The sequence below is a fragment of the Periplaneta americana genome, chromosome 16 (assembly GCF_040183065.1).
Source record: "Periplaneta americana isolate PAMFEO1 chromosome 16, P.americana_PAMFEO1_priV1, whole genome shotgun sequence".
Taxonomy (NCBI): domain Eukaryota; kingdom Metazoa; phylum Arthropoda; class Insecta; order Blattodea; family Blattidae; genus Periplaneta; species Periplaneta americana.
Window position 1 is genome coordinate 134,058,279 of NC_091132.1, and position 12,643 is coordinate 134,070,921.

General features: G+C 35.1%; 1 protein-coding gene across 1 annotated transcript in view; it reads left to right on the forward strand.

The window, feature by feature from the left end:
* The first annotated feature begins 8,107 nt into the window (after positions 1-8,107).
* Positions 8,108-12,643, forward strand: part of LOC138691230 (zinc-regulated GTPase metalloprotein activator 1-like) — a 344,216-nt gene continuing 339,680 nt past the window's right edge. The window contains exon 1 of the mRNA XM_069813038.1: positions 8,108-8,457. Within this exon, the coding sequence (XP_069669139.1) occupies positions 8,286-8,457 (172 nt within the window). The 5' untranslated portion in view covers positions 8,108-8,285. The remainder of the gene's footprint in view (positions 8,458-12,643) is intronic.

Below are 12,643 nucleotides of genomic sequence, written 5' to 3' on the forward strand. Positions count from 1 at the left end.
TAACCCATTTTCTGATTATTCCAGATTGAACTGAGTCATTGATACCGGTAGGCCTGCTGAATATTAAAAAATCCCGTCCAATTGTTTCTGAGAAATCATAGTCGGTATAAGTGGTGCTAAAAACGTGTAATCATGCGAAAATCTTGAAATCGATGTTTCGCTGCACCACGATACTTCCTCTCTATTGTTTGTATAAAGAGAAAGTACAAAGAATTAAGTGTTACGAAGATGAGACCTACCTACTCTCTCTATACGTTTAAGAGTTTAGCAAGTGTTCATTCTTTCATCATTCTGTGAATATTTCCTTTCATAGTTTTTTTTTTTTATTATCACTCTAAAGACATGCACGATTGAAATCATTTAATGTGCACTTAAATAAGAAGAAAAACTTTAGTTTCTTGGTTTTCACACAAAATGCGTTCCTAATTAACAGTAAAATAGGTATATGTATTATATAACGCTTTTACCTAATTGTTAATCGTTGCCGTGCGTACATGCATATAATAATTTTGCACATGTACGATTCATTAAAGAGCTATACGCATATTGCAATAATTTACAATTTTTACATTTAAGGAAATAGTCATTCAAAAGTTTTATAATGGGATTCTAAGCATATTCCTTCCTTGTCTTTCAACATCCTGAATGGATTTTTTTTTATTTTATTGGGTTATTTTACGACGCTGTATCAACATCTAGGTTATTTAGCGTCTGAATGATATGAAGGTGGTAATGCCGGTGAAATGACTCCGGGGTCCAGCACCGAAAGTTACCCAGCATTTGCTCGTATTGGGTTGAGGGAAAACCCCGGAAAAAAACCTCAACCAGGTAACTTGCCCCGACCGGGATTCGAACCCGGGCCACCTGGTTTCGCGGCCAGATGCGCTGACCGTTGCTCCGCAGGTGTGGACTGAATGGAAATTCAGTCACACTTTGTAAAGGGGTTACAACTAACGGTCGGTAGGCCTACAAGAAGAAGGAATCCTCCACTGCTGTTTAAGCTAACAGGAGAAGATGAAATCTGAAGAGCTTTCCTACAGCACGTCACACTGAAATTTCCAACTTGAGTTAGGTTAGTTTCGCTAATAATTGTTGCGTCGCAAAAATATTTTTTTCAGCATTTGCGTTCATTTTGAAGTGTTCTACTTCTTTATTTCACGTGTTAAATATTCAGGTAATTCGGTGGAAAATGGTGATCAATATATCGGACATCATCGAGGATAAGCGACAGATTATGTTTGGTTTGTTCAGGCTTTTGGTATGCTTATAAAAAAAAAACGCATATGCAAAGCACACTAAAAGCTTGAACAAACCAAACCTAATCTGTCACTGATCCTCGATAATGTTAGTGATGTCCGCCATATTGACGTTTTCTACCGAATTACCAATAATCGCTTTAGATTATCTATACCGATCAATTCTTTCCAAATCTGAGCTATTTCCTAATGTTTTCAAGTCAACTGACGTCCTAGACGAATTCTGCGCATTTCAAGCTATCTCCCGTCCGAAAATTAGACAATATTTTCATTTTCTTTGTAAAAGAAATCTTCAGTATCGCTTGCTACAGAAAACCCAACTTATGAGTAATATTGCAGCAGAAACTATAACTAATTTTACTTATAATAAAAAAATATAATGTTTCTTCTACCTTCATCTCATTTGTCAGTTTATCCCGTGTAATACAAAGACCACGAAGGAAATGTTTCTATTTGACTTAACGCAGAGAGCCGTTGTGTGTTTTCTATTTGAAATAAGGGTCCATTCCTTTATATATAAAATCATTATATTCCATGTACAATAAAATTATCCCTAGGAAAATTTACTCTTAGGTACTTAAAATCTGTCCAATATTTTAGGAGAAATCGCCAAGCAAAACAGGCACACGGCATGCCAAAAATTAACTTGTTTGGATATCGGATATAGCGAAAACTTGTATTTTCGATAAAATTTTCGAAACTGGTTTTTTCAGCGTTGCAATATTTCCTCTTAACACTTCGTAGGCCTATTCACAAGTAAAGAAAGTACCGGTAGTAATTAAAACTTTCGTCAAAATTCTTTTTTTATTAGTCACAGTTTTTAATTGCTTTAAATGGGAACAATTTGAAGACATACAGTATTTACAGTTTCATTACCTCTACAAAACAATGGACATCCCATTTTCACTCTCTGGGGCTGACAGAAACGAAGAAGAATAGAATGAGTTGAAATGAGACTCAGAGACCATTAGCAGGCTACCGTCGGCTTATAGCAAAAGGAAACAAGAAGTGAAAATGCAATTATTTAAGTTGTCCAAATGTTCAGAGCAGCGGGTTGTAATATAAAAATTATAATACTAAGCAATCTAATTAAATACTCTTTTTCTATAGTACCAAAGTGTTTTTCCGACAGTCAACGCAATAAATCTCGATTGATAAAATATACACGTACGCCTAAGAGTACGTACACGTTGAAGCGACGATAAACGATAAAAGAAGCAGCGATGCTATATCAGAGAGAATTGAAGCATGCATTGTCATTGAGGTGTGCATATTGAAGTAATGATAAAAGCGAAGATACACGATAAAAGCGACGAAAAAGAAAAGTTCCATTTTCTTCGCTCTTGTCGTTCATATGATCTCTGATTAAGATAATATTAATCTGTATAATTACCGGTGGTTATCAATGTGTCCGAATATTAATCGATTTATTATTATTTCGGCATATTAAATTAATTATTGTAGATATTGGCAAATTGATTAGTTGTGTATTTATTCGTCATATGTTATGTGATCACAAGAACCAATCACAACACAACGAATTTATACTATCTTTGGGATGAGAAACGGGTTTAATTTTGTACGTATTTAAGTTATATTAACCTTGAACTTAGCAGCTGATATTTCCTACCATATCTTCTTTCATTAAATGGATGCATAGAATATCTTCTACTGATAAATCAAAATGTTCGCTTCCCGCGTCCTCGTTGCTCCGATATGAACACTTGATTCTTTGATAATACCAAAGAGTAGCTAGATCGTTTCTTTTATCGTTTATCGTTGCTCCAACGTGTACGTACCCTTAGAAAACATTTCACAAGACGGTCATGAGAATATTTTGAAAATTCAAGAGAAATGAGTAGCGGAAAAAAAAAAAAAATTGTATTTGTTTGAGAGAGAAGAAAACCTGAATGACAGAAAGTTCTGTCAAATACTTTTCTTCGATATCAGCGATGTTGAAAATGCGTATCCCTGAATCCCGAAAACAATTTCTTAATCAATACATTCCCTATGCTTTGTGCAATTTGAACGTAAGGAGTTGTAAGTTTAAACTACAAATTTAGCGGGTCCCGTTTTACCTCATTTATCCGAAGGAAGCGGGATTAGATCTCAAGAAACCACGTAACTATTTTTTTATTTAAGTAGGTTATTTTAGGACGCTTTATCAACATCTTAGGTTATTTAGCGTTTGACCACGTAACTACAACTGATCGTCGGCAAAGTGGTTATGGAAAGGCTTCCGTTGATCCTATGAACATTTAGATTCGATTCTTTATCTTTACCCTTGATCTAATATCGCCATGTAATTAATTCATTGATTTAAATAGCTTGTGTTTCAATAATATCGTCAAAATCAAGACTCAAACACATACATTTATTAAAATTTCACGTCACAAGTTCATAACGCAAGCCGACACCACTGGTTACTATTATACAGGGGCATCATTTTATTTTTAGTTCAATTTTTATTGTATCTGAGTTTTTTAATGTACTTCACTCCCACCCCTTCTACTAATAAAGTTCAACCGTCCTCCACACAGATCCAAGAACGCATATACAGTCATAGTAGCCTTACGGTCACAGTAAACAGTAAGTTCCAAAAATATGTTCGCGTTTTCCAATGACGAAAGAGCTTTCAATATAGAATCACTTTCGCACAGGTACTGCCATCCATTTGCCTACGTCGTATCCCGGTTTCTCCCACCAGCTTTTATTCGCCAGCTAGTGGCTGGGCTGTCTTAGCTCTTTTCTGAGAACATTAATTTCTGTTAGGAATTGGATATCTACGTAATATTATACAACTGTTTAAAATAACTTAAATAAAAGGGCCTCGTTAAGTAATTAACTGTCACGTGATTTCCTCCCTTTCTACGACCCTACGACATAACCACTTGGACGGACAATAGATAGTATGTCTGAGTAATTTTATCTTTTCGGATCGGACAGAAGCGAAGATTGAATTTACAGTACGTAAGGTACTCTTTTATAGAGTAGGTACAGAATTATTTCAACAGTTACTAGTACGAAGGACGAAACTGGTAACTGAGATTAGGTACAATAGTCTACAGTGCGATAATACGCACATTAGAACTGAAGCCTGTATCGAAATGAACGGCCATCATTTTCAAAAATGTGTTTAAATATCCATATTATGATTATTTTTCAATTTAACTTCATTCTCTACATTGTACGCTAATGTGCTCTAGACAGTATAATATACACTGCATAATGAATACGTTCGAATGGATAGCTCAGTTCGTGAGTAAAAACACTCATTGTTAATACTGTACTGTATTTTGATTAAACAAAAACCTAATGAAAATGATCAAACTCAAAAGCGCAATATTTCCTAGTTTACGTAAATGGATGAACTACTTTTCTTCCCTCCTATACCTAGTAAAGTGATTTGTTTGTATATTACGCCAGTATCATCGAACTCCAGTAGTGAAAGGGGGTAGCAAACGGCTTTGATCCAGAGGTATAGGCAAGTTAATATTAAAAATGTTAGTAAAAATAAAATGATGTCCCTTTATGTATTCATTTCAGAAAATCGAAAAGTTATTGATGAAAATAAAATTAATCCACAATAAACTTTATACGCAAAGCAGCTATAGATTTCAAATGCGGTAGGTAATAAACAGCATGTTCTATGCCGCACTTTTTTCCTTACCGCTTATATTTTAACTATATTACACAGAAGACGTTTCGAAATCAAATTGATTCGCTAACAAAGTCGTTAGAGAAGAAAACACGACAGCGATCTTCCGGCAGCCGAGAGAGAGAGAGAGCGCGCTTTCCTTACCCCAACAACACATTTTACGTGGCGACAGAAACTCTGGTAAAGTACGGCAAGTTCTTAAACTTCGGTCTTCTAGATCTGAAGCCACTATTAATGTATTTTAAAACAGCTTTACTAGACGCATACACAAACAACTCATTTAACACCCATTTAAAACAATAAATAGGCCTGCATTATATAAATTCCGTGCTACTGTTCTGATAGCAAAAAATTTACTGTATACTGTCATAATCAAGTACTGAGCTCTTTATTTCGATGTAAAATTATCTTGCTGAACTCAAAAGTGGAAGAATCTTATATTATAGAACACTGTCAACACTGATTTTACTTTTTTTTCCCGCTAAAACACACTGAAAATTTAAACTTTCCCTGCGTTTTTTTTATACTAGGATTGTCATATTGACCATACGCTTAAGATTACAATAAACCCAATGTTAGTACTACTATTACTACGCAAATCTAATAAAAATAGCTTTATTATTATTATTATTATTATTATTATTATTATAAGTAACATACGCAACTGTTAAGAAATCAGTTTTGACGAGTATAGTAATTGACATGGGTCAAATTCAGTTTGTAGGGTAATAATATTCCTATCCGTTTGCTGTCAAAGTAATGGGAGAAATTACCACAGACTAAATAACTAGAAACTTGGAGTTATGTTAACTTAAGTCACTGAAGTCCTACCAAGTACCTGTATAATGTGTAGGGCTGCCTATCTGAAAAAGTTTGACAATAGCTGTACTCCTAAAATTGTTAACATTATTTTCACTACTGCTGACCATGGGATACGCAGCCGATAAGGTGAAGTTTTGATGCCAAGTGGAGGCTACTACTGTGGTTTTCAATCCGTCTATGAAATGGACACTTGTCCGTTTTCCGTACGATCACATGTGTTGCTTTATTTCGAAGAACGGCTTCACGTCACAAGAGCCACCATGGTATGTCCGATTCTTAAGGCAGATCGAAGAAAAAAACTGAATACGTACTTGGTACAAACCTAGTTAGGTACATGAAAATTCGAATAATAATAATAATAATAATAATAATAATAATAATAATAATAATACGCAATAATCAACATGAAACTTTTACGCTATGTGGAGATCACTTTCGTGGGTTCGAATCCTGTATTGGGTAGGTCTATGTGTTGGTCCATCGTCCATATTATATTTTATGTTTATTTATCTGAAGAACAAGTATCGTGTCTATTCTACGTTATATCAAAGGAGTGACACTGAAACGAGGTTTAGTGAAAAAAGCGCAAAGGACATGAAACTTCTAATGGATTATTATTTTAATGCACACCTTTATTTCACTTCTGGTAGTGTGGAAGAGAAGGCCTAATGGCCTTAATTCTACCAGAATAAATAAATAACCAAAATTTTCTTCGCCGTAAGGTTAATTTGTTTCATTTCAAACACAAACATAAATCTAACTACGAAGCTAAAGTAAACAGCCGAGTTTCACTAACTTTCGGCGCATTGTATGAATACTTAAGTGATATTATAATATACCGCATGAATGGACTGCAAGTCGAACACTACGAAGTCGCACTTTTTTATTGCACTATTAATTCACATGCCACTTAAAAATAATGTATACTTCTTTAGCCCTAAGGACCCACCTAGTTATGAAGCCGTGAGATGTGTCAAAAAATTGGAGCACCAAAACGATGAGATGTAAGACGAGATGGTGATAGGTTGCACTCGTTCCCACACGTTGTATTTCAAAGTGAAAGTTGTCGTTCAGGAAAGACAGATCACTAAATCCACGAACACTCACAACAAACGAAGCTCAAGTTGCTGTAGCTATGAAAAGGTACAGGTCTCCAATTAACAACAAAATATCAATTATGAATGGCTGTAACACAATTTCAACACAGAACAGATGTAATTTATTATTCCTTTCGTGTACTTCAGGTGGTTGTCATGACACTCGTCGATCACTTTCACACACAACGTTGTCTTCACTGGTTGAAATTGATCTTTTCACACGCACTGACTGTTAAAATGATCAATTTTTGCACAGACACTCCACTTCAATGCTCTAACACTGATGGGTGTAACAAAAATATGTTGACTAAAATTAATGATCGAACATATGCTGTTAAAATCAAAACAACTTAATAGTCTTCAAAATCACACGTAAAATCAACCGAATCCGCCTCAATTAAACACTTCATAGTCCAGTTGGATTAATAACATCGACTAAGCGTGCCATTTCCATGTGTGTCAAATGCCGTAAAGACTGTCAGACTGTTAAAGCAGATATAGGAGACAGCGGTGTATAAAACTCCCAATCAATTTAAGATGTATACTTCGAATACGAAACTATTCAAAACAGTAGACAATCCGTAATCTTCAATGACTTTCACAGTTATAAAAAAACACTTGAATTTCTAACACTTGTCCATTTGCGTTTTTTATAACTTGTAATGTTATTTTTAACAACAAACATCTAGTTACTTCACTAACGATTAAATAAACTAACGGCAATAAACAGAGGAAAATTACACAGTGATAATGTTTATAAATGTGTTATCATTAGAAATCATTAACTATGTAATTCTGACCCGACATCAGAACGTTGGACAAACGCTGCACTAGCACAGCTGTACAGGAGCTGTAGCTGTTTCGCAAACGGCGCCCGGCTTGACAGTGTGATGTTCACCTAGTTAGAGCTACCGATAGAGGGACTCAGCACACGCGCACGCGCCAATCTCATGTACTCTTGCACTTCGAGGTCATAGAAGATAAAATGGCGCATATTCCATGATAGTTTGAACTCAGAGACGAACAGTGGAATGCGTAAAAGTCTACATTAGTGTCATCTATTGACAAATCGTTAAAAAATTTTGCAATATCGCAGCAATGATATTGCAAATCTTTTCGTTGTAAACGTTCTTTTGTTCTAAAATGTAATTACATTTTTAACCTGTTTTTAGAAATTAGTATGCATGTTTATAATACAACATATAAAAACTGTCCAAAAAAGCATAATAAACTTGTGTATTATTGTTAACCTTTGGATCTGCTTATACTCTCTGAAATTTCTTGCGTTTGTGGGCGAAAAGTTATATTCATGCAATACACATGTGTTCTTGATTCGTATTTGAAAATTCACCAGGAAAGTGGAGTATATTTATCACAGAACATTAATATTAATGGGCGTTCATGCAAGATTAACTGATAACCTGAGAGCGTTGTGTACGGAATAACGAAGAAATGGATTCTTCGGACGATGAAGCTCCGGAATTGATACCAGCAATATTCAAGCCTGTGCCTGTTACGATAATTACAGGTTATCTTGGAGCTGGAAAAACTACTTTATTAAATTATATACTTACAGAACAACACGAAAAAAAAATTGCTGTTATACTTAATGAATTTGGAGAAGGTTAGTATTATGTGAAAATAAATTGACACTTTGTCAACTGTGAATCTCATTATTTGTTTGTGTAACTTTGTAAGGTTATGTTATGGGTAACAGCAGAAAACTTTCGTTGAGGAGTCGCGATTTTTTTTTGTAAGCCTCAGGGAATGATATGCATTCACAGACTGAAGAAAGTTGCAGTTGGACACAAGTGAATGTAAATGTCTTACCAGTCCTGGTTAGCGATTTTCTCTAGACTACATTACACTCTTTTGTTGTATAGACTAATATGTGTCAGGGTCTAAAGGTATAATCAAAGCCGAAAGAACATTAATTCTCATTCAAAGGAGTTGCTTAATCCCTTAACATTTTCTCATTTTTTACGAATAAAACTTATATGCTAAGAGCATGCAACTAAAATTACTTACAACTCCCTACCGGTATGTTATTCACTTTTGTTCAGACACTCCACGGTTCTTCTTTGCAAATAAAGTTCCCTTATAGTAAGTAAAGTGTTCTTCTCTTATGTAATGCCTTCATTGTACAGAGTAGGACTATGCGTGTTCCCTTTGGCACTTCACAGTGTTTAGGCTACAAAATGATCATTGACAACTCGGGTATAAGAAATGTGATTGCTGATTGTCTTGTTGAATGTTTACTAGGTCTATGAGATATTTCTCTAGTACTTATTTACAATTGCGTTACCACTTTAAGGTACCAAATGCTTTTAGTACTTGACTTCCATTGAGTCGTATGTACCGTAAACAAAAGAAAAATTCAGTGCTGACACCAATTTCGCAATAAAATGATGGAAAGTTACTGTGAAAGTGTTGGCCGGTGGAGAGTGCAGGCCAGTGGGATTGCTCCATCGAGGTGGAAGGAATAGATGGCAGGGAATGACAACACATACATTTCATTTCCTTGCGTTTCCTTGCTGATCACAGAGAAGAAGCTAGTTTTCGTAAGGTTGCATCAGTGACAGGTTATGTTAGTTTAGGCTTTTGGTATACCTTGCATTTAGCCTACCCACAATAGTTTAAGAATGTACTCTTTCTTCCAAGGCATACCAAAAGCTTAAACTAATCTAACCTGTCACTGATTCGACCTTATGTTTTTGTATTTTGTGTGGACTTAGGGGCCTACTTAAAATATTTACTGTAGGGCCTACTTTTTAAAATTAACTTACTGATGAGACTTGTAATTTAAGTATTGTATTTAAGTCTGCTCGAGAGGTTCAGATGCAAATTTCTGGACAGTGGGTGTTTGGGAGTCTGGACTGTACCTACAAAAAAGCATTTTTAGTGTCAGTGGAGACCATTATTGAAGGCTGTCGCATTTCGACGCAATTAACAATCGTGTTTTACATATAAATTGTGATCCGTTCTCTCGTGATGTCTAATGTGGATAATATGGCTGTGATACATCCTTTCATTACTGCATACAGCATGTGAATAGTTCTAGGTCAGTGATGTCAAAGCAAGCGCATTTTTCTGACCTTGACGTCGTGCACGGGCAGCAAGCGCTAAGTATGGAAAGAGGAAGGGTTGTGTATATGAATAAGCTACCTGTTGGATTAAGAAAACAGTGGTGCACAAACTTCAAACGGAACGTGAAATTTTATGTCGTTATTTTTATATGGCTTCTTTCTGTTTAATATTATGTATATTGTCTGTAAAACAAAACTCTAACACTGATTTCTTAATATTGCACTTGTGTTTTAAATCTTAATAACATAATAGAGAGTTAAGAATGCATATTCACTTAAATTCCATAGTAGTATAATATTATACTGTATTAAGTGGATGAAACACATCATTCATAAAGAAAGTGATATTCCAAAGAAAGAGATTGAGTATGACATGAGTCCACACCTGTGGAGTAACGGTCAGCTCTTCTGGCCGCGAAACTAGGTGGCCCGGGTTCGATTCCTGGTCGGGACAAGTTACCTGGTTGAGGTTTTTTCCGGGGTTTTCCCTCAACCCAATTTGAGCAAATGCTGGGTAACTTTCAGTGCTGGATCCCGGACTCATTTCACCGGCATTATCACCTTCATCTCATTCAGACGCTAAATAACCAAAGATGTTGATAAAGCGTCGTAAAGTAACCTACTAAAAAAAAAAGTAGGCCTATGACATAAGTTGGAATTTATATTGATGGTATCTTTAGCCTTACAAAAGTAATCAGTAAACTGATCAAAACAATATTATTAAATTATTTTCTCGAAATCTGCTGAAGCTATAGAGCTGACATTTTTACAACACATGGGCACGTATCTTTTGCTTATGATGTAACAGTAGTTGCTTTGTTAATTCATTTCCTTACAAACAATTTCCATGCGAATATTTTCAAAATTTTCAATACACTATCTTCAGTAATATGTATATACGGTATATTAGATTTACGAAAACATTCTGTAAGGCTACTAAATAAATAGGCCAATACCTGAAAATTTCACTTTTCTATATGAAAAGTTGAGAAAATATTTCTTTTGAATAAAAAAATCAAGCTTGTGAAAAATGAGCATTAAAATTAAAACTTACATTCTTATAATGCACTTATACTTCTCAGGCAAATCTAAAAATTGTCATGGATACAGTTTTAATAAGTTCTCTTCCCTTTATCTATTGAATCAGTGCTGGCCATCCCTGAATATAGCTCGGCCAAGCGGCATATACCACCTCTTTCGTCTGTCTCTTTCCTTTCCATTGTAAAGCGCTCAGGCTCTCCTGGGCTCTAAAGCGCGCGCTTGCTCCTTGGGCATCAATTGACATGCCTGTTCTAGTTTATTCTGTTGAAAGTATTGGATGCTGGAAAGTAAAACTATACTGTTATTCGTAGTACGGAATTATAAAAAAAAAAAGATGTCTTCTTTGATCTAGTTCTTCTGTAGAATTGCCGAAGATTATATCGGATCCCTACTAAAAATAATATTTGATACTATGGCATATGTACCGCACGATTCTATAGCATTTGCTTGGCAGAGTTATGAAACACTTCCTTTTCTCTGCAGTTTTCTTTTGTTAGCCTTAATCCTCTAACAGAAAGGTCTAGTTCACATTTAAAAACATCTTATGGGTCATTCCATGAGGAGTGGAACATTTAATCAAAGTTTTAAAATTATAAGACAAGGTGAAATTTTTATTTTAGCGATTGCCTACACTGTATACTTCCTATTTAAAAAGATATTTTGGTGGGGAAAATTTTTCCTTATGAAAATAAGCTTCAAAATATCATAATAAAAATTGCTGCTTGATTTTTCATGCAAATTTAAGTGATTTTAAAGTCAGTATTTTCTTGTCTTATATCATGATATAAGTAAACTCTTTTAAGAGTTGGTTTCACCAAAGTCCTGAGTTATACAATATAATCAGTAACTTTATACTAACTTACAGTGAAACCTCTCATTTACGGAATCGAAGGGACATAACAATCTGTCTGCATGTGGGAGGTGTTCTTTATTGGGAGGGAGGCTCCCCAATCTAACAGTAAATTTATAATATGCATTATGTTTCCCTTCATGCTTTAAATGAAGTGTATTACTGTAGTTTAATTCTAAATATAGTATACTACTGTAAATTCTTTGCAACTTTGAACTACAGCAGATAAGACCGAAAAAGAAAACTACAGTACTGTGCCATGCAATTTTATTCGAGGTCTGCAGTTATACAGTAGTGTAATTTACAGTTTTCAACTTAACCTTTACGTTCAGGTGCCATGTCTCTCGAAACAGAACAACTGATTGAAGTGAAGAGAATAGTCCTACTAATCCAATCATGTGTCGAATACAATTTCATGATCACGGTAACCTTGTACCCATCAGACAGATCAAATTTTATGACTCTGTTTATCCACCCGCTTCCAGCTAACAAGGGGTAGCTGGCTGGGCTAGTGGTAGCCTAAGAGACCCTTATTGTCTTGTTTCATATTAAGGAATTTCTGTACAGTTCTCAAAACTAAATTTTTCATTTTTGTAACATATTAGGTCTTGAAAACCAAGTTCCGTCTGCAGTCAGGAGGTAAAGCAAGCTTTGGGACTATGAAACAGCTGTCCTTGTCCATGTCTGAGAGTGTCTGTAAACGAGAGTTAAATTTATCATTATTTCTATATTATTTCAGTTGGGACATAAAAATCTGTCCGTATTTGAGGAGTGTCCGTATCTTGGCGGTGTCTGTAAGGAGAGGTTTCACTGTATATGCTTTTTAAACTGTA